The sequence below is a fragment of the Ctenopharyngodon idella genome, chromosome 21 (genome assembly GCF_019924925.1).
Source record: "Ctenopharyngodon idella isolate HZGC_01 chromosome 21, HZGC01, whole genome shotgun sequence".
In the NCBI taxonomy this organism is placed as follows: Eukaryota; Metazoa; Chordata; class Actinopteri; order Cypriniformes; family Xenocyprididae; genus Ctenopharyngodon; species Ctenopharyngodon idella.
The window spans coordinates 13471989-13499198 of NC_067240.1; the positions used below are offsets into that span (position 1 = coordinate 13471989).

Below are 27210 nucleotides of genomic sequence, written 5' to 3' on the forward strand. Positions count from 1 at the left end.
TTATAATACAATATATAGTTAGTCTCAAAAGTATTTACATTAGTCAGTAAATACGTAAATCTGCATCTAGCATTAGATTGTCCTGATGGACTAGAGGTAGAACTTTTGTTCCGCATGCCAGAGGTTCTGGGTTCTAATCCGCCCTCGTGTTATTTATTAAATTTTTTTCTAATTAAAACCAAAGATGTTCATCAGTGATTGTTTATCAAGAGCAGAGACACGTTTATGTGAATTTTGTTTGTGATTTCACCGGAACGAATAGAGTCTGCGGCCGCAACATCGATAGATTTACAGTCTGCATCTTCCTTCTACGCCGGGTTCACAGGTGCTCTTGTCCTAAGTTGTGCTTGGACAGCTTCACACTAGGGCAGGCATTAATCGGTGTGGTACAGTGGTTATTTTGTTCCCCAAAGTGTCGTCATACAACGCAGAACAAGTTCCCTCGAAAGGAAATATCTTGGGTTATGACTCTAACCTTTGTTCCCTAAGAAGGGAATGAGACGCTGCATCCCTTTGCCTCACCTCTTTATGCCAGAGAGCGACTTGCTTTGACCTATCAGAAGCTAACTCTATTGTGTGCCGGCGTCCCTTTGAAGCTTCCGTATTCACGGTCACATGCTACGTCATGACGCAGCACTAATCAGGATTAGATTAGTTTTACACCTGGTTCAGATGCTTGCACACCGAGGGTGTTCCCCCAAAGTGTTGTCATACAACGCAGCATCTCGTTCCCGTCTCAGGTAACAAGGGTTACAGTCATAACCCGAGATGTTTTCCAGCATCCTTCCACCAATCCATCGCCTCAATCCTAACCATTCCTATCCCAGCCTGGAAGGTGGGAGTACTCTCGGTTCGGGCCAAACTCTGAGATCGAAGCCCTCCCCTCGGACACGCAAAAATCACATAACCTTTACTCTATCTGATTAAATGTATTTGTGTACTCGTAAAACATATATCAGGGCCTTAAGCATGCATTAAGCATTCGCATCAAAACTGAAGTCTAATTTGGGCTTTATGGGTTTGGAACGGCATGAGTAAATGATTACTTTTTTGTGTGCTATCCCTTTAAGAATCCTGACTGTTTTTAAAAATTGTAGATACCCAAACAGGAAAAAATATATAATAGAATTAAATTATATTATAAATTGTAATTAATTGAATTAACTAATCATAATAATAATAATAATCAAATCACTAAATGAAAAGATACACTGTTTCTTTTTCAGTTAACTACAAATGGACTGAATGACAGACACGCATTTTTATCAAACAGTTTGTTGAATGTTTATTTCTTTTGTCAAAGACTTTAGTATACATTTTCAGACTGTTTGCTTCTACATTTCGTACTGTGTACAGTAAGAAATGAAAAAAAAAAAAAAATACTAATTTATATTGAAAATCACATCTTTATGACAAACAGTTTATAAATTAATCCCCAAGGTGTATATGCTGGAGTCTCTCAGAGAATTTGCTGTGGGAAAAAAAATGGCATTTATAAGCATGTCAGTTATCTTCAGAGCCTCCTCATGGTTGTGAACATGCAAGATGTTCACTCTGGAATGGTAATAGTTGACTAGTATTGGCATTTTTTTGTTATATTTTTAGTCTTAATGAAAGTTACTTGAGATTTTTAATTGCAACATATTGGTGATTATAAATAATTAAATGTCAATTCATTTTGTATAGGGACAAATTTATATTTTGTGGTTACATACAGAGATAATGGATAATATAACCGATTTTGCAACCTACACCCTGATGGAACCAAAGGGCTCTAAATCATATAGACATATATATTTCACATGCTTGTTCTTTCTTTATTGTCTAATATTGTTTTTGAACATTTGCCTTTGTGTGGTCATTGTCTTGGAGAGAGCCCTTCATGAACCAATGTACATTTTTCTGTGTAATCTGTGTTTAAATGGAATATATGGAGCCACTGGATTTTATCCTAAATTCCTACATGATTTAATACTGGATTCATATGTAATTCCTTCTTACATGTGTGCTTTTCAATCTTTTGTTATATACAGTTCAGTTAAATGTGAATATTCTACATTAGCAGTAATGGCATATGACAGACATGTGGCTATATGTCAACCTTTAGATTATCACTCAAAGATGAACACATTTTCTTGTGTCATGTTACTTTTCTTCTGTTGGACTGTATCATTCATTTCAACACTCATTGCGCTGCTCCTATCAAACAAGTTGGTATTATGTAAAAATCACATTGATAAATTGTACTGTGACAACTGGTCAATGGTAAAGCTCTCGTGTGAATCAACTGTCACCAATAATGTTTATGGACTAATAAGCATTTCATTTTATTTTTGCATTTTTGCTGTAATTATTGTATCCTATATAAAGCTTGCCATTGCATGTAAAGCATCATTAGAGTGCAGAAAGAAATTTTGGCAGACATGTGTGCCTCATGTACTTTCATTAGTAAATTTCAGTGTTGCAATACTTTTTGACACAATGTACAACAGATATGGCTCAACCAATTTCCCAGATGACCTGCGTAATTTTTTGGCTTTAGAAATAATTATTGTGCCGCCTCTTTTTAATCCTGTAATCCATGGCTTAAATCTCAAACAAGTCCGCAACAGAGTCTTGAAATCATGCATAAATTTCTTGAAAAAATCAAGATAAAGTTCTGTTCTCTGTGTTTACTGTATTGTATTATCTCAACAAAATATAGTCTTTATATAATAATGAACCCTTAAATGTAAACAACTAAAGCATGAATGAAGGAATGCTTACACCATTTCACTAAAAACTTATGCTAAAGTGTTCATAGTTACAATTTCCATTACTCTGAAATATGCTCGGTCCAGTTCATTTTCAGTGATATGATGTTTTCTCTGTTAAGCATCATCGATCAGTTGATAATAATGTAACAAAGCAAAGCTTCTCACTTGTGTGTCATGTCATTCATTGAACTTGTGCATAAAACCTGAAGTGAATGAGGAAATGCACTTTAGGTTATCATCCATCATATCCTAAAGATGATATTGTGATATATTAAATTATTATATTCACTTAACTTATATTAATTACCTCTGTAAAAAGATACCTTGTATTTAAGTGCCTTTATTTATATTAATCTAAGGTGTAACTGTATGATGTGATACAAAGCTGCTTTCAGCCCAGAGTTCTTTACAGGGCCTTAGACATCCAAATGATTTTGTCTTTTTAAGAATTTGTAGTACTGTGAGTCATACTTCATAATGTTATACAAATATATAGGCTATATTTATATTTTAAAATCATAATATCCAAAAAATAATCACCATAAACAGCCATACAGAGAATATGTCTCAGGGGACAAATATCCACATAGATTTTTTTGCACTTCTTGGCCACCGTAGTCATGTGCACTGTGCAGCACTTCCTGATTTTGCCGAGTTAGAAGCATTCCTGGTTCAAAATGTTGTGTTGATCCTGGAACAACATTCCTGTCTGAAAATTTAATCTTAAAGGAACACTCCAATTTTTTGGAAAATATGCTCATTTTCCAACTCCCCTAGAGTTAAACAGTTGAGTTTTATCGTTTTTGAATCCATTCAGCCGATCTCCGGGTCTGGCGGTACCACTTTTAGCAGAGCTTAGCATAGTTCATTAAATCTGATTAGACCGTTAGCATCTCGCTCAAAAATGACCAAAGAGTTTCAATATTTTTCCTATTTAAAACTTGACTCTTCTGTAGTTACATCGTGTAGTAAGACCAACAGAAAATGAAATTACGCAGCGCCTGTGACCCCCTGCGTAATATCATTGCGCCTGCTGCACCCATGGCACGGCAGCAAAGTTCCTTGATTATTACGCCGGAATGAGAGTATAGTTCCTAGCCATATCGGCCTAGAAAATCGCAACTTTTCATTTTCCGTCGGCCTTAGTACACGATGTAACTACAGAAGTGTCAAGTTTTAAATAGGAAAAATATTAAAACTCTTTGGTCATTTTTGAGCGAGATGCTAACTCCAGGGGAATTGGAAAATTAGCCTATTTTCAAAAAAAGTCGAGTGTTCCTTTAACCATATCCCATTCCCTACCCATAAACTTAACCCTACCCATAACTTAGTCCCTAAAATCAGAGGGAAATGATGGGTGAATTACCACTGATGGAGAAGCACCTAACCCTGGTTGTAATGGGGCGTTCACACCAGACGCGACTTGCGCGAATAAATCACGCTATTCACGCGTAGTTGGACGCTTGAACATTTTGAGTTTACTCGCTTCATTGGCGCGTGAAATTCGCTTCATTGGCGCGTGAAATTCACTTCACAACAGACGTGAATTCGCGTCATGAGAGGGGCTTCTGCCAGGCGGCTCGTCTCGTTTCTGCACACTTCCTCTGAATAAACACATCAACTCGTCAGCGGGAAAGTAGTTGTAAAATATGGCGAATAAGCTCAATTTGCCGGCTTTAGCTAGCTTGAAGTCTCAATATGTGTATATATAGCTCAAATTGAGTAAAGAGCGTTTTTTACAACTTACTAGATTGTCCGACCTCCTCATTCACTTTCTTCCAAGCAAAATCCTTTTTATCCCTGTTTCTAAAAAAGTACAAAGATGTATCGTACAGCGAGGATGATTTTGTCCTCCATCTTGTTTCGGATTTCTGCCTCCTCACGCTACGTCGTCACTACTAGAGCAAGCTCCTGATTGGTTAACGCGGCGCAAATTTTCGCCAAAGTTCAGATTTTTCAACTCGCGCGAATCACGCGTTATGCGCGTCAAATGCCCGAAATGCTCTTTTCGCGTCATTCGCGTCGCCTCATTCGTGCGAATCGCGCCGCAGGATGTCTATTCGTGTCTTTGCATTGACTTAACATGTAAATCGCTCGCGCTTAACGCTTCATTCGTGTCTGGTGTGAACGCAACATAAGACTAAACTTGACATAAACTCTAAACTTGTCCCTCAAATCTGATTGGTTGATTGGAATGTTGATCCAGGAACATGTTGGTGAAATCAGTTTCTGCTACTGTGGCATGAGGCATAGCAGCATATGGACAACTGAAGTGTATTTTAAACGTTGCATGTGCCAGGATCCATCCCTACACACAACAATGCTAACTGGTGCAAAGAATGTACACAAAAACATTAATACCTGTAGTTGAAAATAACTTAAATACTTTGAATATGTATTTTGTTGATCTATTTAGTATTGTAAATGTGTCATGCTACATAATGTTATACACAACAACTGTTTTTAAGTTTTTTAAATTAATAAAAAAGTGAAAAAAGCAAAGACTTATTTGTGCTTTCACTTATAACAAAATAAAGGTGTTTTCTATTTTTTCCCCCTTGAGTTAACAATTAAACCCAAGAGATTTCAGTACATCTCTTACAGAAATCCCTAATGATAAAATGCTAATAAAAACCATCCAATCCTCACAACATGTGTGAGAGACTCACTGTCATTCCTTCAGTCAACAGTGGACTTTGAAACATATAATGAGATGTAAACGGTTTTTAAAGTTTATCTGAACCTTTGTTAATATTGTTTTGTGTACAATTTGTATTGAATTGTCATTTTGCTTCATGTGATTTAAGGGATCATGCATACCATGATGGATAATTCATCTTATGTGATATTTACTCTTATGGTGCCCAAAGAATCCAAATCATATAGACATGTATATTTTGTTTGCTTTCTTGCCTTATATGTGCTTATATTGTCAATTAATATTCGTCTTTTTATGGTCATTATTATGGAGAAAGCACTTCATGAACCGATGTACATATTCTTGTCTCATCTGTGTATAAATGGGGTTTATGGAGCCTCAGGATTTTACCCTAAATTTCTGTCTGATTTAATATTGGATTCATATGTGATCTCCTCTCACATGTGTGCTCTGCAGATCTTTGTTATTTACAGCTCTTTACTGTGTGAATTTACAATATTAACAGTGATGTCTTATGATAGATATGTAGCCATATGCAAACCTTTAGACTATCATTCCAAATTAACTAAAAACACCTGTGTAAAATTAATTCTGTTTTCATGGTTTGTTCCCACTTTTTCTGTGTTCGGTGGCACACTGTTATCAAATTTGAAGCCATTTTGCACTTATCATGTAGATAAATTATATTGTGACAACTGGTCAGTTGTAAAACTTTCTTGTGTATCATCTTTTGTAAATAATGTCTATGGATATATTGTCGCTGTCATATTTTTAAGTTTTGTAGTTATCATCATAGTATCCTATATTAAACTGATCGCTGCATGCAAAGCATCTTTAGAAAACAGAAGGAAATTTTGGCAAACATGTCTGCCACACATTTTATTACTGATAAATTTCACTTTTGCTGTGTTATTTGATATAATGTATAGCAGATATGGTTCAGATGACATTTCAGAGAGTCTGCGTCATTTTTTGGCTTTAGAATTAGTTATAGTCCCACCTGTTTTTAACCCGCTAATCTATGGGTTAAATATTAGGGCAGTGCGCAAAAGAGTTTTTACTTCATGTGTTGCATCAAGAGTAAATGTTTCATGTGCAGCAAGAAATGTAAAACATAATTAATTCTGTACTTTTCTGAATGCTTAAACAGCATGACACTTCGGTTTTTATAAATGATTTGTCACAAAATGCGTTTTTGGTAAGCAACTGAAGATAAAAGAAGACATTAAATCTCTCGAGATCTGATTAAACAGCTCCACAAACAGCATTACCAGCTTCACTTATTACTAACCAGATTGAATATTTATTTCTTTATTTATTAAGTTCATTTTATTGTTGTGTTGTGATTCTACAGCAAGAGATCTAGCACAGTTAAATAAGAAAATCTGAATGAGTTTTAAAACACAATTTACACATTTTGAACTCCTGGGAGTTTTAATCACACACAGACATAAAGAATCACCGTATGAATCTCAACGGTGACATATTTCATGCCGCAATGCATTCTTGGAGCCATGGATGGGTTTTGTATGATGCACCCAGAATGCATTGTGGCATAAAGCATGTTACCATTGTTGAGATCCATAGGCTGATTCTTGATGTCTGTGTGTCAAACTTGCAGGGGTTTAAAAGTGTTTTGTGTAAAATATTTTTTAAAAAGGAGCTCAAAACATTTTTTTTAAAAAAATCATTTAGTTTTTCACTGCTAAATCTCTTGCTGTAGAGTCACAACACAACAATAAAATGAACTTAATAACATATAACCTTATAAATCTCCAACATAATGGCCCAGTTTCACAGACAGGGCTTAGACTAAGCCAGGATTAGGCCTTAGTTCATTTAGGGCATTTAAGTAGCTTTTATAAATGTACCATAGAAAAAAAATTACTGGTGTGCTTTTTGAGATAAAACAATCACACTGACACATTTTAAGATATGTCAGTGCAAGTTGCTTTCAGTTTAAACAGCTCAAACATGCATTTTAGTCTAGGACTAGCTTAAGCCTTGACTGTGAAACCGGGGGAATATGTGTGAATTAAGCCACTACATGATGATTATGTTCTTATCATCAAGCAGCTGACAGCATCTGATCACATTTTCCATTGCTGCTCTTGCCATAACAAACACAGTTACAGCAACCAGAGAAACACTAATGATAAAAGGTCAAGGGTCAAGAGCCCAGCAAATAAGGTCACTATTTAATGATTACAACTGTATCATCACCAAGAAGCCAACATCATCTGGGGCCCGTTTCAATAAGGAGGTTCATCCAACTCTGAGTTAAATTTTAAACTTTGAGTTGACTTACTCTGAGATGGGAAACTCTGAGTTTTCGGTTTCAGAACAGCTGAACTGAGTTAGTTTAGTCAACTCTGAGTAGGTTGATTCCGAGTTAAGTGCATGCACCATGACTAAGAAAAGCCATAATAAATGGAGCTCCGATATTTCGATTCACCATGGCAACAGCACCTGACAAAAAGACGTCTGTGTACTTCTGAGTCAATACAAGTTTAATTCTTATAACTGTTATAATATTAGAGGTGAAAACTGGCAGAACGGTAAGTTATTCATTTTCATGGTATCCCACGGGCAAAAATAAATAAATTAACAATAATTATAATAATAATAATCATTTAAGTGCGTTTTTTTTTATTTTGCAAATTATCTGCCAATGGGGTAAGAAAAATACGACAACAGCTATTTAACGGGAACGGAATCCAACGGCAAAATATACAGCTGAATCTTTGATTCATCATTGAGATCTCGTAACTGAACCAAACTGACCATCATAGAAATCTCTTAACGGAACAAAACCAACTGTCATTAAATCTTATCATTAAATCTGTCTTAAATCTTAACAAAGCCGACCGTCATTAAAACCTTGTTAGGGAACAAAACAGAGTGACACTGAAATCTCGTAATGGAAAAAACAGCCGTTATTGAAATCTCGTAGAGGAACAAAACTGACCATCACTGAAATCTCATAACGAAACAAAACTGACCGTCATTGAAATCTCGTAACAGAACAAAACCGACTGACACTAAAAACCATCATTGAGATCTCGGAACCCAGCAAAACCGACTGTCATTAAAATCTCATAGAGGAACAAAACTGACCATCATTGAAATCTCAAAACCCAGCAAAACCAACCGTCATTGAAATCTCATAACCAAATAAAACCAACCGTCATTGAAATCTTGTAACAGAACAAAACCAAATGTCATTAAAAGAACGTAAAAAGAACAAAAAATACTTTATTGAGATCTCATAACTGAAAAAAAACTGACTGACAATGAAAACCAACTGTCATTGAAATCTTGTAAAGGAACAAAACTGACCATCATTGAGATCTCGCATATGGAGTCCCTGGGATATCTCCAGCCTAGAGATAGGGGGAGACTCATCTGACAGGTGACAGCAGAGCTGGCTCTGCTAAGGGAAAGAAACGGGCTCACCGTGGGGAGTTGACCGTGGACAATACACATATGGGACCACTCATGTGGAGGAGTCACGACATATGGCACCCAGCCAAACATCAACGTTGGTGACGGACGTTTGGCCTGGCATCAGACACTCCGCAATGTCTGAGCCGCAAGGGGAGGTGGAGGAACTCAACAGGGTTCGCCAAGCGGGGAACTCTACTGGAGTAATGGATGCACATATCCGGCCCGGGGGGCGGGAATGGCATTGCAAGCCGACTCTAGAACGGGTTCTTCGCGTTTACCGGCTACTGGAAGCGAGTACACGGGAAGATACCGGTTCCACACGAAGGCTATAGAATCTAGCGAACGTGTTGGGTGTCGCCCAGCCCGCAGCTCTACAGATATCTGTCAGCGAGGCGCCGTGCACCAGCGCTCAGGAAGAGGCAACTCCTCTGGTGGAGTGAGCTCTTAACCCGAGTGGGCAAGGCACGCCTTGGGACTGATAAGCCAAGGCGATGGCGTCCACTATCCAGTGGGCCATCCTCTGTTTGGAGACAGCCTTTCCCTTCTGCTGGCCTCCGTAACAGACAAAGAGCTGATCTGAGGTCCTAAAGCTTCGCGTTCTATCCACGTAGAGTCACCGGGCCCGAATTCCAGGCACGATTCATCGAACGGAAATGCGTGCAGGTCCCCTACCCTCTTCACCGAGGCCAATGCAACCAGGAGGACGGTCTTAAGGGACAGTACGTTTAACTCAGCTGATTGCAAAGACTCGAAGGGATGACCCCGGAGAGATGTAAGTACCAGGGAGAGATCCCAAGAGGGTATAGAGGAAGGGCGAGGCGGATTCAGTCTCCTCGCCCCCCTCAGGAACCTGACGATCAGGTCGTGCTTCCCCAACGACTTACCTTCAACTGCATCGTGATGTGCGGCAATAGTGGCAACATACACCTTGAGGGTGGAGGGAGACAGCCTTCGCTCCAAGCCCTCTTGCAGGAAGGAAAGCACAAACCTGACCGAACATGATCGGGGGTCCTCTCGGTGAGAGGAGCACCATTCGACGAACAGGTTCCACTTCAACGCATAGAGGTTCCTAGTAGAAGGAGCTCTAGTAGAAGTGATAGTGTCTACAACCGACTGGGGGAGATCACTAAGAACTTCTGTGTCCCGTCCAGGGACCACACATGGAGTTTCCACAGGTCGGGACGCGGGTGCCTGAGGGTGCCACGTCTTTGAGTCAGAAGGTCCTTCCTCAGAGGAAGGGACCAAGGAGGTGCTGTCATGAGGAGCGTCAGATCCGAAAACCAGGTCCGAGTGGGCCAATACGGAGCCACTAGCAAGACCTGCTCCTCGTCCTCCCTGACTGTGCACAGGAGCAGAGCGAGAAGGCTCACTGGGGGACACGCATATTTGCGTAGGCCCCGGGGCCAGCTGTGTGCCAGAGCATCCGTGCCGAGCGTGCCCTCGGTCAGGGAATAGGACAACTGGCAGTGGGCAGTGTCCGGGGAGGCAAACAGATCTACCTGTGCAGCCCCAAAGCGCTGCCAAATCAGCTGGACCACCTGGGGATGGAGTCTCCATTCGCCTGGAAGCGGTTGAGCATGCCTGGGACTTGAATGGCATGAAGCGACCTCAGATGCTTCTGACTCCATAGCAAGAGATGGCGGGTGAGATGCGACATGCGACGGGAGCGTAGACCATCCTGATGGTTGATGTACATAACGGCTGCAGTGCTGTCCGAGCGGACCAGTACGTGCTAGTCTGTCAACAGCTCCTTGAAGCGGCCCAGTGCAAGACGTACTGCTAGCAACTCAAGGCAATTGATATGCCAATGCAGTCGAGGCCCCGTCCACAGACCCGATACTGCATGCCCGTTGTACGTGGCTCCCCACCAGGTGGCAGAAGCGTCTGTGTACACCACAGCATGCCTGGAACTCCTGCCCACAGGAACGAAGGGTCCAACCACTGAGTGAGGGTGCGTACTCAGGCAGTTCAACACTGACTGGACGCGCTCCTCGGTGAGGCGCGCTGTCCGGGCGACCGAGTCCAGTTCTATACCGAGATAAGAGATCCTCTGCCCGGGGGAGAGTTTGCTCTTGTCCCAGTTGACCCGAAGACCCAACCGGCTGAGGTGAGCTAACACCATGTCCCTGTGTTCGCACAACTGCTCCCATGAGCTGGCCAGAATGAGCCAGTCATCGAGGTAGTTGAGAATGTGAACTCCCTGTTCCTTGAGCGGAACAATGGCTGCCTCCGCAACCTCCGTAAAGACGCGGGGCGACAGGGCCAGCCCGAAGGGTAGGGCTTTGTACTGATATGCCCGACCCTTGAACGCAAACCGTAGGAAGGGTCTGTGTCGAGGCAGAATCGAGACATGAAAGTACGCGTCCTTCAGGTCGATCACTGTGAACCAATCCTGGGGACGGATGCATTCAAAAATGTGTTTCTGCGTAAGCATCTTGAACGGCAGCCTATGAATGGACCGATTCAGGACACGCAGATCCAGGATTGGCCGTAACCCACCGCCTTTCTTGAGTACAATGAAGTAGGGGCTGTAAAACCCTGACTCCATATCGGCTGGAGGGACCGGCTAGATTGCATCCTTCGCCAGGAGGACAGCAATCTCCGCGCGGAGAACAGTTGCATTGACCAGGGACACGCGAATGTAATGGACACCCCTGAACACCGGGGGACGCCGGGCGAACTGAATCGCATAGCTGAGTCTGATGGTACGAATGAGTCAGCGGGACGGGCTAGGAAGCGTTAACCACGCTTTTATGATTTGACATGGGTTTTCATTTGTTTATTGTTTAATACATTTCATAGTCTAACTTACCTGTCTGCTTGGCCGACTTAGCAGGGGCGGAGGACGATGCAGGCGGGCGTCCTCGGCAACAAGCGGGCTGAGGCTGTGCGGCCGGCGGTGGGGTGGAGGCAGCACGTGTTTGATTGCCTCAGCCTGCTTCTGTGCAGCCGAGAACTGCTGGGCAAAGGTCTTGACCGCGCCGCCGAATAGGCTGACCTGAGATATGGTGCCTGTAAATTCTCGTCAAGCTTGAACGAGAAAGCTTACAAAGCCTGCGGACAGGCCGCCTCCGCCCTGCATGCCATGGCCCTTTTACAGGTCTATCAGGGCAAAGCGCTCATGGACATGCCCCAAGGTGGTCTTGACCGACAGCTTCTGGGGGAGCTGCATGCCGCCACTGGCCAACTGTCTTTGAAATCTCATAACAAAACAAAACCAACTGACACTGAAATTGTCATTGAGATATCGGAACCCAGCGAAACCGACTGTCATTGAAATCTCGTAGAGGAACAACACTGACCATCGTTGAAATCTCAAAACCCAACAAAACTGACTGTCATTGAGATCTCATAACCGAACAAAACCAGCCGTCACTGAAATCTCATAACCGAATAAAACAAACGTCATTGAAATCTCATAACCAAATATAACACGTCATTGAGAACTCATAACGAAACAAACCGACAGCCATTGAAATCTCATAACAGAACAAAACTGACACTGAAAACTTACCATCATTGAGATCTTGTAATCCAGCAAAACCAACCGTCACTGAAATCTCATAACCGAATAAAACCGACTGTCACTAAAATCTTGTAATAGAACAAAATCAACCTTCATTGAAATCTCGTAATGGAATAAAATCAACTGTCATTAAAATCTTGTAAAAGAACAAAACAGACCATCATTGAGATCAGGTAACTGAAACCCTCATTTGGTCAGAACAAAAGTGGCAGGCACTTACTTGTTCAGGTGACGTTTTCCGGTGAAAATTTCTACTTTGGTCATACTTCAAGACTACAATCTGTGATTCTGAAGTACAGTATCCACACCGGTGTGGTGACTGACAGCAAACATTAGATTCATCCACGCTGACGAGCTGTGCCGATGCACAACGCACGTAAAGATAATAATTCCACATATAACTGCAATTGCAGGTTTCAAACAGAGATGGCGACTAAGAGGCAAATCTTACGGACATCAGCTTTAATTGCAGAAAAAAGGTGTTTGGTAGTGACTTTCCTTAAAATTACACACAGATTTTTAGACATTTGAACGCATTTAACTCAAAATGATGGTACCTATCTATGAAAGAGAGGCTATGAGAGAGAGGGACACGGGAATGTTTCCTGATTAAAAATGTAGGGGTGAGGTTAAAATCAGTCTCAGCCAATGGACTAAAACACTCTGTTTTGGTAGTGACATGAAAATGCAGGACACATTTTTTTTTTTTTTTTACATAAAGTTTCATGATTTAAAAGTAAAATCTAAAATAAATATTTTTTAAACTTCACTTTTTAAAAAAAAATTAATAAATATATTTTTAAAAACAACAATGGAAAAAATTGCAAAAATTATTTAAGTATCATTTTCACAAGTTGAAATGGTTAGGGTTCGGGACAGCCACCTCCCAACTGAAAGTACCCAATAAATGATGATTTTATATATATTAAACTTACTGATATTTTAAGTATTATTGTGGGATTCAATAGATAATAGAAGGATCTTAGTAAACATCTAAAATTTGAATACTTAAATGCTTTTTAAATGTGTTTTTTGGGACAGCAGTTTTCACCAATTCTGTAGAATGGCCCTTATATCAAATCAAATGAAATAAAATGATAATTTTTGAGAGCGATAAGCGAGAAGCATGGTTTCATTTAGTAAAATTAAAACAAACAAATAAATAAATGCTTTAAATCTCCCCAGCCTATTAAATGTGAGGCTGTTTGTGCAGGTATTGTTACTAAATTTGACCTTTATTTTATTATTAACAAATCAAGTCATTTGCAAAGTGTTGTCCTTGAGCGCATAATTAATCCCAAGAAATTTTAGAATATCTTTTAGAGATTTCCCTAATGTGAAATCACTTAATATAAAACCAAGCTAGACCTCATCACTTTCAGTTGCAAACACATCTGTGGAAATTGTTCATTTTCCTTTTTTTCAGACTGCTTTATTTCCTTAGGCAACAATAGTAATTGAAGCTTATTGAAATGTCTGCTTTAGTTATGCATTTACTGACCATTGACTAATATTGTCTTGTGTTAGGTTGTACTGCATGATATTTGTTAAGGACTATCCATGACCTTGCCATGATGGAGAACATGTCTTATCCTGTGATACTGACCCTTATGGTGCCAAAAGAAACTAAATCATATAGGCATGTATATTTTATTTGTTTTCTTGCCTTATATCTCTTTATATTGTCTATAAATATTCTTCTTGTTGGGGTCATTTTCATGGAGAAAGCACTTCATGAACCGATGTACATATTCTTGAGTCATTTGTGTATAAATGGGGTTTATGGAGCCACAGGATTCTACCCTAAAATGCTGTCTGATTTAATACTGGATTCATATGTGATCTCCTTTCATATGTGTGCTCTGCAAACCTATGTTATCTACAGCTCTTTACTTTCTGAGATCACAATATTAACAGTGATGTCTTATGATAGATATGTAGCCATATGCAAACCTTTAGACTATCATTCCAAATTAACTAAAAACACGTGTGTGAAATTAATTCTGTTTTCATGGATTGTTCCCAACTTCTTTGCTGTTATAGCCGTCCTGTTTGCAAACTTGAGGTCTTTCTGTAGATATCACATTGACAAATTATATTGTGACAACTGGTCAGTTGTAAAACTGTCTTGTGCATCATCTTTTGTAAATAATATCATTGGATATGCCATTGCAGTCACATTTGTTAGCTTTATAGTTTTCATCATAGTGTCCTACGTAAAACTGATCTCTGCATGTAAAGCATCTTTAGAAAACAGAAGGAAATTCTGGCAAACATGTCTGCCACACTTATTTACACTGATCAATTTCACTTTTGCTTTCCTTTTTGATTTCATGTATAACCGATATGGTGCAAATGATATTCCAGAGAGTCTGCGTAATTTTTTGGCCTTAGAACTGGTTGTAGTCCCACCTGTTTTTAGTCCTCTAATCTATGGATTAAATATTAGGGCAGTGCGGAAAAGAGTTTTTATTTCATGTGTTGCAGCAAGAGTTAATTCTTCACAAAAGGTCCACAACTTAATTATGTACAAAAACTGATAAATGCAAAAAAAATAAAAAATAAATAAATAATAATAATAATAAAGTTGGGCTTTATAAATGAATAGTGTCAAACTTTAAGAGTATGTTTTTAACAAGCATATTTCTGGTTTTATGTATGTACAATCTGTAAAAAATAAAATAAGAAAAAAAAAATGTATTTGAATCTAATGAACACCTAGCCTAAGCATGTTGTCAATTGCATTGATTCAAAAACATCAGGTTGTACAATCATATTACAACACTGTATTTTTTTGTCTATACAATGTAAGTCAAAGGGAACAGAAATTGTTTGGTTACCAACATTCTTCAAAATATCTTCTTCTATGTTCCATAGAAGAAGAAAAAAATGCATAACATGAGGTAAATGATGACAGGTTTTTCATTTTTTGGTGAACTTATAGGCGTAATTTGCGGGTGGGACGGGTGGGACATGTCCCCACTACTTTTTGCCAGGGTCGATATTGTCCCCACCACTTTTTGAAACATCTCGCGGCACGGATGTATGCTAATAGAAAAGAAACATCTCTAGTTGATTAGAAATTCATTCGTTTGTGTTAAATAATAGACGATATTGCGCTGGGATGTGTTGTTTTTGAAATCATGTTGAGTACTTGTTGCCGCTGTTATCAGTGGCGCAACAGTTTTGTCTTTGCGCTTGTGCACAGTGCGCAGTCTTCACACGGACGAGCGCTTCAATCTATCGCTGTTGCAGGCCGCAGACTCTATTCGTTCCGGTGAAATCACAAACAACATGCACATAAACGTGTCTCTGCTCTTGATAAACAATTACTGGTTAACATCTTTGGTTTTAATGAGAAAAAAATAAAATAAATAACGCAAGGGCGGATTAGAACCCAGAACCTCTGGCATGCTGAACAAAAATTCTACCACTAGTCCATCAGGACAAATTAACATAAAACACGGATTTACATATATACTGACTAATGTTAGTATTTTCAAGACTAACCATATATTGTATTATAGTATATGTAAGGACGAAACTATCATATTAAACATGAGGTCTATGTCAATACATTTTGTGCATTTATTATTGTAATGATACACACACATTCCTGTCCCACCCACTTTTTAAAACAAAGTTACGCCACTGGGTGAACTATCCCTTTAAGCAACCCAAAAGTAATAATGCACATGTGCAATAATTTAGCAGGTTGCCTCAAAATTCCTTTTAGTCTTTGCTTAGACAGAATAAAGAATGCAAGTTCAGGATGCCAGTTTATTTAGGCCATTATTACTGCTCTGTGGGAGCAGTCGTGACCTAATGGTTACTGAGTCTGTCTGGTAACCCAAAGGTTGCTGGTTCGATTCCAGTACCGGCAGGAAATGACTGAGGTGCCCTTGACCAAGGAACCTAACCCCCAATCGCTCCCTGGGCACCACAGCATAATGGCTGCCCACTGCTCTGGGTGTGTGTCACGGTTTGCAGTGTGTGTATGTTCACTACTCACTACTCTGCTCCTAATGTGTGTGCACTAACTTGGATGGGTTAAATGCAGAGGACAATTTCCGAGTATGGGTTACTATACTTGGCCTTCACATGTCACTATCACTTTTACTTTCACTTATTATATTAACCAGCAGTAGATAGCTACACTAATTGCAAGGTTTTACAAGGCTGCATTAGCTACAACTGAGCTCCATGTCTGCGACAATAATGCCTATTGCCAAAATGGCTGTTTGGCTGTTGGTTAAAAATACCCTGCATGATCATAGTGATGTCTCCAAAAATTCAAAGACCAAGCAAGTTATTTCAAATTGATGAAGACATCTTCTTTTCTTTGGAATGACTCCCACTGATTAAACACATGCTTAATTGCAGAAAAAAAGGTGTTTGGTAGTGACGATCCTTAAAGTTACACACAGATTTTCAGACTTTTGAGCACATTTAACTCAAAATGTTGGGACCTATCTACTATGAAAGAGAGGTTATTAGAGAGAGGGACACAGGAATATTGGAAAAAATTGCAAAAATTATTTAAGTATCATTTTCACAAGTTGAAATTTAGGAGTTAGGATTCGGGACAGCCACTTCCCAACTGAAAGTACCAAATAAATTATGATTTTATATATATTAGAAATAGAAGGATCTTAGTAAACATCTAAAATGTGAATACTTAAATGCTTTTTAATTTTTTTTTTTTTTTTTTTTTTTTTTTTTTGGTTGTGGGACAGCAGTTTTCACCAATTATGGCCCTTATATCAAACCAAATGAAATAAAATGATAATTTTTCAGAGCTATAAGCGAGAAGCATGGTTTCATTTCGTAAAATTACAAAAGAAAAAAAAAAAATGCTTTAAATATTAAATGTGGGGCTGTTTGCAGGTATTGTTACTAAATTTGACCTTTATTTTATTATTAACAAATCAAGTCATTTGCAAAGTGTTGTCCTTGAGCGCATAATTAATCCCAAGAAATTTTAGAATATCTCTTAGAGATTTCCCTAATGAGAAATCACTAAATATAAAACCAAGCTAGACCTCATCACTTTCAGTTGCAAACACATCTATGGAAATTGTGTGTACATTTTCCTTTTTTTCAGACTGCTTTATTTCCTTAGGCAACAATAGTAATTGAAGCTTAATGAAATGTCTGCTTTAGTTATGCATTTACTGACCATTGACTAATATTGTCTTGTGTTAGGTTGTACTGCATGATATTTGTTAAGGACTATCCATGACCTTGCCATGATGGAGAACATGTCTTATCCTGTGATACTGACCCTTATGGTGCCAAAAGAAACTAAATCATTTAGGCATGTATATTTTATTTGTTTTCTTGCCTTATATCTCTTTATATTGTCTATAAATATTCTTCTTGTTGGGGTCATTTTCATGGAGAAAGCACTTCATGAACCGATGTACATATTCTTGAGTCATTTGTGTATAAATGGGGTTTATGGAGCCACAGGATTCTACCCTAAAATGCTGTCTGATTTAATACTGGATTCATATGTGATCTCCTTTCATATGTGTGCTCTGCAAACCTATGTTATCTACAGCTCTTTACTTTCTGAGATCACAATATTAACAGTGATGTCTTATGATAGATATGTAGCCATATGCAAACCTTTAGACTATCATTCCAAATTAACTAAAAACACGTGTGTGAAATTAATTCTGTTTTCATGGATTGTTCCCAATTTCTTTGGTGTTATAGCTGCCCTGTTAGCAAACTTGAGGTCTATTTGTAAATATCACATTGACAAATTATATTGTGACAACTGGTCAATTGTAAAACTGTCATGTGTGTCATCTTTTGTTAATAATGTCTTTGGATATGCCATTGCAGTCACATTTGTTTGCTTTATAGTTTTCATCATAGTGTCCTATGTAAAACTGATCTCTGCATGTAAAGCATCTTTAGAAAACAGAAGGAAATTCTGGCAAACATGTCTGCCACACTTATTTACACTGATCAATTTCACTTTTGCTTTCCTTTTTGATTTCATGTATAACCGATATGGTGCAAATGATATTCCAGAGAGTCTGCGTAATTTTTTGGCCTTAGAACTGGTTGTAGTCCCACCTGTTTTTAGTCCTCTAATCTATGGATTAAATATTAGGGCAGTGCGGAAAAGAGTTTTTATTTCATGTGTTACAGCAAGAGAAAATGTTTCACAAAAGGTCCACAACTTCATTATGTAAAAACTGATACATTCAAAATAAATAAATATATAAATAAATACATAAAATTTGGCTTTATAAATGAATAGTGACAAACTTTTTAACAAGCATATTTCTGGTGTGATGTATGTACAAACTGTGAAATGTTTTGAATCTAATGAACACCCAGCCTAAGCATGTTGTCAATTGCATTGATTCAAATACCTCAAGTTGTACAATCATATTACAACCCTATTTTTTTTTGTCTATACAATGGAAGTCAAAGGGAACAGAAATTGTTTGGTTACCAACATTCTTCAAAATATCTTCTTTTATGTTCCAAAGAAGAAGAAAAATGCATAACATGAGGTAAATGATGACAGGTTTTTTGTTTTTTGGTGAACTATCGCAACCCAAAAGTAATAATGCACATATGCAATAATATAGCAGTAGGATGGTTGCCTCAAAATTCCATTTAGTTTTTGCTTAGACAGGATAAAGAATGCATGTTCAGAATGCCAGTTTATTTAGGCCATTATTACTGCTCCGTGGGAGCAGTCATGACCTAATGGTTACTGAGTCTGTCTGGTAACTCAAAGGTTGCCGGTTCGATTCCAGTACCGGCAGGAAATGACTGAGGTGCCCTTGACCAAGGCACCTAACCCCCAATCGCTCCCTGGGCACCACAGCATAATGGCTGCCCACTGCTCTGGGTGTGTGTCACGGTTTGCAGTGTGTGTATGTTCACTACTCACTACTCTGCTCCTAATGTGTGTGCACTAACTTTAATGGGTTAAATGCAGAGGACAATTTCCAAGTATGGGTTACTATACTTGGCCTTCACATGTCACTTTCACTTTCACTTATTATATTAACCAGCAGTAGATAGCTAATTGCAAGGTTTTACAAGGCTGCATTAGCTACAACTGAGCTCCATGTCTGCGACAATAATGCCTATTGCCTAAATGGCTGTTTGGCTCCAAAAATTCAAAGACCAAGCAAGTTATTTCAAATTGATGAAGACATCTTCTTTTCTTTGGAATGACTTCCACTGATTAAACACAAGGGAGGTAAGTCTATAGATGAGAATTAAGATTCAACTCCATTGAAACACCTGACATAAATACTTTGATTACCAAACTACACATTTTAGAAGAACCTTAAAGCAGTGGCATAGCAATTGAATGTTAAAGGGTTAGTTCACCCAAAAATGAAAATTCTGTAATTTATTACTCACTCTCATGCCGTTCCAGACCCGTAAGACTTTCGTTAATCTTCGGAACACAAATTGAGATATTTTTGTTTAAATCCGATGGCTCCGTGAGGCCTACATAGGGAGCAATGACATTTCTTCTCTCAAGATCCATAAAGGTACTAAAAACATATTAAATCAGTTCATGTGAGTACAGTGGTTCAATATTAATATTATAAAGCTACGAGAATATTTTTGGTGTGCCAAAAAAACCAAAATAATGAATTATTTAGTGATGGCCGATTTCAAAACACTGCTTCAGGAAGCTTCGGAGCGTAATGAATCAGCGTGTCGAATCCGCAGTTTGGTGCGCCAAAGTCACGTGATTTCAGCAGTTTGGCGGTTTGACACGCGATTCGAATCATGATTCGACACGTTGATTCATTACGCTCCGAATCTTCCTGAAGCAGTGTTTTGAAATCGGCCATCACTAAATAAGTCGTTATTTTGTTTTTTTTGGCGCACCAAAAATATTCTTGTCGCTTTATAATATAATATTGAACCACTGTACTCACATGAACTGATTTAAATATGTTTTTAGTACCTTTATGGATCTTGAGAGAGGAAATGTCATTGCTCATTATGTAGGCCTCACGGAGCCATCGGATTTAAACAAAAATATCTTAATTTGTGTTCCGAAGATCAACGAAGGTCTTACGGGTGTAAAACGGCACGGGGGTGAGTAATTAATGACAGAATTTTCATTTTTGGGTGAACTAACCCTTTAAATATTTCAATATGCAAGTAATTTAATAACATTTTTATTTTAGTATAATCATATCTGAATTTGTTACAGTGTGCTTTTACGTTGTTTTTGAAGCTAGAAGGTAAGTAAAGAGAATTAGAAAAAAAAAATCACTGAAATGAATGCTGAATAATGTTAAGTATACCACAAGTTATTACATTTATAGAAAAAAAGAAAGACTTAAAGAATAAAATCATTTGTGACCCAGGACCACAAAACCAGTCACGGGTATATTTGTAGCAATAGCCAACAATACATAGGTCAAAATTATTGATTTTTCTTTTATGCCAAAAATCATTAGGATATTAAGTAAAGATCATGTTCCATGAAGTGTCACAAGTTCAGTGGCTGAAGAGATGCACACGACGAAGAAAAATTCAAATCCAATAATATTTACTTCAAAAAGCATGACAGGAACATACAGGCAAATACTAGCACACTTTAACCTACAAAACAACATCAATACAGGACAAAGACTAGACTCAAACTGAAGGCTTATATACACAGGCAACTAATGAGCAAACGAGATGATTAATGAGGTGATAGACAAGTGACAGGTGATAGAAATTAACTGGTGAAACACATGAGAAAAACTAGGACCCGGTTTCACAGACGGGGCTTAACCTAAGCCAGGATTAGGCCTTAGTTCAATTAGGATATATTTTAGTAGCTTTAAACGTACACTAGAAAAAAAAAACATTACTGGTGTCCATCTTGAGACAAAACAATGGCAGTGACATATTTTAAGATATGTCAGTAAAAGTTTCTTTCAGTTAAAACAAATCAAACATGCATTTTAGTCTAGGACTAGCTTAAGCCTTGTCTGTGAAACCGGGGGTTAGTCAAACTAAAAACACAGAAGACAAATCCAAAAACAAAAGGCAAAACACACATATTCCTGACATGAAGATATTTTGTAAATTTCCTTACTGTAAATATATAAAAAATGTATTTTTGTGAGTGGATATGCATTGGTAAGAACTTCATTTGGACAACTTTAAAGGCGATTTTCTCAATATTTCTTTTCTTTTTTCTTTTTTTTTTTTTTTTTGCACCCTCAGATTCCAGATTTTCAAGTAGTTGTATCTCGGCCAAATATTGTCCTATACTAACAACAATCCATGGAAAGCTTATTTATTCAGCTTTCAGATGATGTATAAATCTCAATTTCAAAAAATTGACCTTTATGACTGGTTTTGTGGTCCAGGGTCACATTTATTTGTTCTTTTCAGCAATTCAGTGCAATTTTTGTTGAAGAGTAAATAATTAATCTCAAGACATTTCAGTACATCTTTTACATATTTCCCTAATGACAAATCACTTAGTATAAAGCCAAGCAACATCTTGTCTTTTCCAGTTGGGAACACCCTGCTCTTCATCTGTGGATCTGTTTATTTGCCTTCTTCTGAGCTATGATATTCATTGACTGTGACTATGATTTGAGACCACCCATTTCGTGATGGATAACATGTCTTATGCTGTGAAACTGACTCTTATGGTGCCCAGAGACTCAAAATCATATAGGCACTTATATTTCACTTGTTTTCTTTACCTCTATCTGCTTATTTTGTCAATGAATATTTGTCTTGTCATTGTAATTATAATAGAGAAATCTCTACATGAACCGATGTACATATTCTTAAGTCATCTGTGTATAAATGGGGTTTATGGAGCCTCAGGATTCTACCCTAAATTTCTGTCTGATTTAATATTGGATTCATATGTGATCTCCTCTCACATGTGTGCTCTGCAGACCTTTGTTATTTACAGCTCTTTACTGTGTGAATTTACAATATTAACAGTGATGTCTTATGATAGATATGTAGCCATATGCAAACCTTTAGACTATCATTCCAAATTAACTAAATTCACCTGTTTGAAATTAATTCTGTTTTCATGGATTGTACCCAACTGCGTCACAGTTACAGCAGTCCTGTTATCAAACTTGAGGCCATTTTGTAAAAATCACATTGATAAATTATATTGTGACAACTGGTCAATTGTCAAACTGTCATGTGAATCATCTTTTATTAATAATATCTATGGATATGTCATTGGTGTCATATGTTGTATTTGTGCAGTTATTGTCATTGTATCCTACATTAAACTGATCTCTGCATGTAAAGCATCTTTAGAAAACAGAAGGAAATTCTGGCAAACATGTCTGCCACACATATTATCACTGATAAATTTCACACTTGCTATGATGTTTGATTTCCTGTATAACAGATATGGTTCAAATGACATTCCAGAAAGTCTGCGTCATTTTTTGGCTTTAGAATTAGTTATAGTCCCACCTGTTCTTAATCCTGTAATCTATGGGTTAAATATTAGAGCAGTGCGCAAAAGAGTTTTTATTTCACGTCTTGCAGCAAGAGAAAATGTTTCACGTGCACCAAAAAGACGTAAAATGTAATTATTTTCTGTACTGAAAGACATGCTAAAACAGTTGTCATGACAATGTTTATGAGTAAATGTTTCTTGGCAAGAAGAAACATGACAATGTTTTCTTGGAAAACTGCTGATGCTACATAATGCGAAAAATGTTAAATGCATTGATTTACATTTTTAACAGTATGCATTCTTTCATGACTCTCAATGTTAAGGTAAATCATGTGATCATAGATGATCATTTACACTGGAAATTGGTTCCATATGTCTGCTGCTATGATAATGGGTTTAGTTCTTAGCATGCACTGTAAGCAGCTTTTGTTAAAAGCATCTGAAATGTCTTAAATTCAATGGTAAATTTGTGTTTTATCTATGTTTTAGATAAATTCCCTTATTTAAACACTGTACATTTTCTGTCTGATTGTGCAATACATTCTCACTCCAAACTCGTCACATTATGGACGCTTGGTCAGGTCCCCTTGGTGTCACTGTTTTATGTGCAGGATGCTCTATTGCTTTCTTTGGATATAATAAGTGAAGTCACAGCACTGCCATATTGCTATCACACATTCTGTTGAATTAATAGGAAATCATCTTATTTTAATGAGTTATTGCCGAATGAGTATCCCTGTACATTCTTACATAGCAGTAGTCCTAAACATTTAAATATTTAAAGTTGGGAAATTCCCTCCTTATAAAAAGTGTGAGCAAGTTGTTCGTCTTCATTATAGCAAACAGATCAATGGACAGACAAGACACCACAACATAGGTACTGCAAATGTCAAATCGCTCATTCTGAAATCTGAATACAGATTTATTTATTGTTAAAAAAAAAAAAAAAAAAAGGTGCAAGATGAGGGAGAGAGGTTGGCGACTCTGCATGCATGGGAATAAATATGCTCATTTAAAAGAATTTAAAAGTCAGATGGACTTACAGATGGAATGTGCGTACAGCCATAGCTGGAAGCCAGTGATTATTGAAAAAGTTATGGTTTAAAAGGTTTTTAATATGGATATTTTTCTTACAAAAACCCATTGCTTCACTTCAGAAGGTATTTATTAACCCACTGCAGTCATATGGATTACTTTTACATGTATGATGGATGGATGTGCTTTTTGGAGCTTCAAAAACTCGGGCACTATTCAATGCCATTACAAAACTGGGAATAAGTAATTATTTTATAAGGCAGGATATTATTTAATATAACTCTGATTGTGTTCGGCTGAAAAAAGAGGTGAGTAAATTATGGGATAATTTTCAATTTTTGGTGAACTGTTCCTTTTAGCAGGGTTCACACTGTATGATTTATAATAGTCCTTTACGGCTGTTGCTTGTCAGACTGTACGAACATGATCCCTGCTGTAAGCCACGTCACACTGTAGGATCTCAGTTGTCATTCACATCAGACTGTAAGGCAGTCAAGACGAATTAAAAACGGATGCATACAAGAAGACTTGTCCAGAATTTTACATCATCAATCCATGATATGTTCGGTGACTGTGAGCTGCATTACATGCAGGATTGAAATAGTAGCTAGCAAGCAAACAAAAACAATCTCTAGCATTAATTTTGATCATGGCTTGTCTTGAAAAGAAAAATGGAAGAAAATGAAGATGGTGTATGTGGAGGACCTTTGTTGTTGTCCTGCTGAACTATGGGGCACACACAAGGAGAAAATATCACGTTTGCAGTACACTAATAACCATTAGGGGGCACTAAAAACCATTTAATTTAGTTAAATGACTAATTTCATGGAATTCAATGCCAAAAACGAGTACTGCGTATGGGGAAAAACTCCTTTTTCCTCAATACTGAAGCCTTATTCAATAACGCAGTGTAACTGCACGGCCATTTGTTCAAACTGGGAAACTTTTTGAGCCAATGACGGCCCGGCGGAGCTGCGCGAGCCTATGGCGATGCAGCGCACCAAAGCCTGCCAAAATGGGCGGGGCGTCTGGCTATATAAGCGAGCATTTCGCTGCATCGCCATAGGCTCGCGCAACTCCGCCGCGCCGTCATTGGATCAAAAAGTTTCCCAGTTTGAACCAATGGCCGTGCAGTTACACTGCGTTATTGAATAAGGCTTCAGTATCGAGGAAAAATTAGTTTTACACGTAAAAAACAAAATAACGACTTATATAGTGATGGCCAATTTCAAAACACTGCTTCAGGAAGCTTCGGAGCATAATGAATAAGCATATCGAATCATGACCGCCAAACTGCTGAAATCACGTGACTTTGGCACTCTGAACCTCTAATTCGACACGCTGATTCATAACTCTCCGAAGCTTCCTGAAGCAGTGTTTTGAAATCGGCCATCAGTATATAAGTCGTTATTTTGTTTTTTTTGGCTCACCAAAAATATTCTCGTCGCTTTATAAAATTAATATTAAACCACTGTACTCATATGAACTGATTTAAATATGTTTTTAGTACCTTTATGGATCTTGAGAGAGGAAATGTCATTGCTCCCTATGTAGGCCTCACAGAGCCATCGGATTTCAACAAAAATATTTCAATTTCGTTCCGAAAATTAACGAAGGTCTTACGGGTGTGGAACGGCATGAGGGTGAGTAATAAATGACAGAATTTTCATTTTTGGGTGAACTAACCCTTTAAACAGTCAATAAAACCACTATACTGCATTAAAAATTTTCTAAAGGGACTTAGATGTAAGGAATATCAGCAATTCAACAAAAAGCTATAGCAAGACAACAATAAAGGAGTGACATCACCTTTTGTATATTATTTGCAGTGTAAAAGCATGAACGCCCTTATTATCAAAGGGCTGATAAACCCATCCCATCTGTTATATAAGCTTTACAAGTGATTCAGCCATGAGTGCTCGGAAATCTCCCTCAGAGCACAGAACGGTATAGGAAGAACTTTCAAGAAAACCTCAAGATTAACACTCTTTTTTTTCAGGTACAAACATCACAACTCAGTTCATTAATTTTCTCATCAAAGGATTTTCTCTGCTGCATAAAGTATTTGACTGTAAATACGCTATGTGTAGGACCACAATATATGTATACAAAAAGAAAATGCATGTGAGGAAGTGTAAAATAAGCACTGATTATTGTACTTTTCCTAAGATGCTTTTGTTTATGCATTTTTGTCTGGTCTGCATTAGTTTGTCAAGTGGAATGGACAACGTCTCCTCCTTCTCCTTGTTCTCTCTCACAGCTCTAAACGACACCAGCAGGTCCAGCAGGATCATTATATTCTCTTTTGCCCTCCCAGGCTATTTTCTGACCATTTTTGTCAACGCAGTCTTGATTTTCATAATTGTTCTGGAGAAAGTTCTCCACCAGCCTATGTACATTTTTTTGTGCAATTTATGTGTAAATGGATTATATGGAGCCACAGGATTTTATCCACCCCTACTGTATTATTTACTTAATGAACACAATGTAATTTCTCTGGAACAATGTGTCATCCAAAGTTTTGCCATTTTCACCTATGCAGTAGGTGAGTTTACTAATTTGAGCGTAATGGCGTTCGATAGGTATTTAGCAATCTGCAGACCGCTATACTACCATACTGTCATGACAACTATGACTGTTTGGAGGCTGCTGACTTTCATATGGATGTTTCCCTGCTGCACTGCAATACTGATCATACTGATGACGCTCAGGTTTCCGATTTGCATGAATCAGATAAACAAACTGTACTGTGAAACCTGGGTCTTAGAGAGACTTGTCTGCAGGGTGGACACTACTCAGTTTGTGATCAATGGAATTTTAACGTGTGCTGTTAATGTTCTGGTATGGTTTGTGTTTTTATCATATATAAAAATACTGATCTCTTGTAAACACTCTGTTCAAAACCACAAGAAGTTCATAACCACATGTCTACCACATTTGGTAGCCTTTTTGAATTATGTGGTGTGGTCACTTTTTAATGCCCTATATGAGCTGTTTGGAACTAGCAATCTGCCTCAGGGTTTTAAAAACTTCTTGTCAGTTTCCTTTGTGATTGTTCCACCTCTGCTCAATCCTATAATATATGGAATTGTACTAACTCCTATTAGGACCAAAGCAAAGTGTGTATTCCAAAGTTTAAGATCATAACATACTGACTGAGGATTGCTTACTGAATCATTACACAACAGACCTGGAAAAATAACATGGCTTGCAAGTGTGAGCTGCGTGCTTCCTGATGATTCATGACTGCAATGGTAAATGTCCAAATAAAAACCATGAGCTTGTGGTAAAACTGTATGATATTAAATATACAATAAATACAATATAAATATCAGTTAAA

At 37.9% G+C, this 27210-nt stretch overlaps 6 protein-coding genes across 6 annotated transcripts; all 6 read left to right on the forward strand.

The window, feature by feature from the left end:
- The first annotated feature begins 1722 nt into the window (after nucleotides 1–1722).
- LOC127504338 (olfactory receptor 4S1-like) lies at nucleotides 1723–2655 on the forward strand. Its single transcript, XM_051878882.1, has one exon. It carries the CDS (start codon nucleotides 1723–1725, stop codon nucleotides 2653–2655), a length of 933 nt encoding a protein of 310 aa, XP_051734842.1.
- A 2925-nt stretch (nucleotides 2656–5580) lies between these two features.
- Nucleotides 5581–13832, forward strand: LOC127504339 (olfactory receptor 10J5-like). Its single transcript, XM_051878883.1, has 2 exons — nucleotides 5581–6495; nucleotides 13815–13832. The coding sequence occupies exons 1-2, from the start codon at nucleotides 5581–5583 to the stop codon at nucleotides 13830–13832; spliced, it is 933 nt and encodes a 310-aa protein (XP_051734843.1).
- Nucleotides 13833–13962: 130 nt separating this feature from the next.
- Nucleotides 13963–15071, forward strand: LOC127503949 (olfactory receptor 2A14-like). Its single transcript, XM_051878207.1, has one exon. It carries the CDS (start codon nucleotides 13963–13965, stop codon nucleotides 14926–14928), a length of 966 nt encoding a protein of 321 aa, XP_051734167.1. The 3' UTR covers nucleotides 14929–15071.
- A 2569-nt stretch (nucleotides 15072–17640) lies between these two features.
- On the forward strand, nucleotides 17641–18597 carry LOC127503971 (olfactory receptor 14J1-like). Its single transcript, XM_051878251.1, has one exon. It carries the CDS (start codon nucleotides 17641–17643, stop codon nucleotides 18595–18597), a length of 957 nt encoding a protein of 318 aa, XP_051734211.1.
- Nucleotides 18598–21456: 2859 nt separating this feature from the next.
- On the forward strand, nucleotides 21457–22968 carry LOC127504340 (olfactory receptor 142-like). Its single transcript, XM_051878884.1, has one exon. It carries the CDS (start codon nucleotides 22012–22014, stop codon nucleotides 22966–22968), a length of 957 nt encoding a protein of 318 aa, XP_051734844.1. The 5' UTR covers nucleotides 21457–22011.
- Nucleotides 22969–26090: 3122 nt separating this feature from the next.
- On the forward strand, nucleotides 26091–27210 carry or61a1 (odorant receptor, family 61, subfamily A, member 1). Its single transcript, XM_051878701.1, has one exon. It carries the CDS (start codon nucleotides 26091–26093, stop codon nucleotides 27015–27017), a length of 927 nt encoding a protein of 308 aa, XP_051734661.1. The 3' UTR covers nucleotides 27018–27210.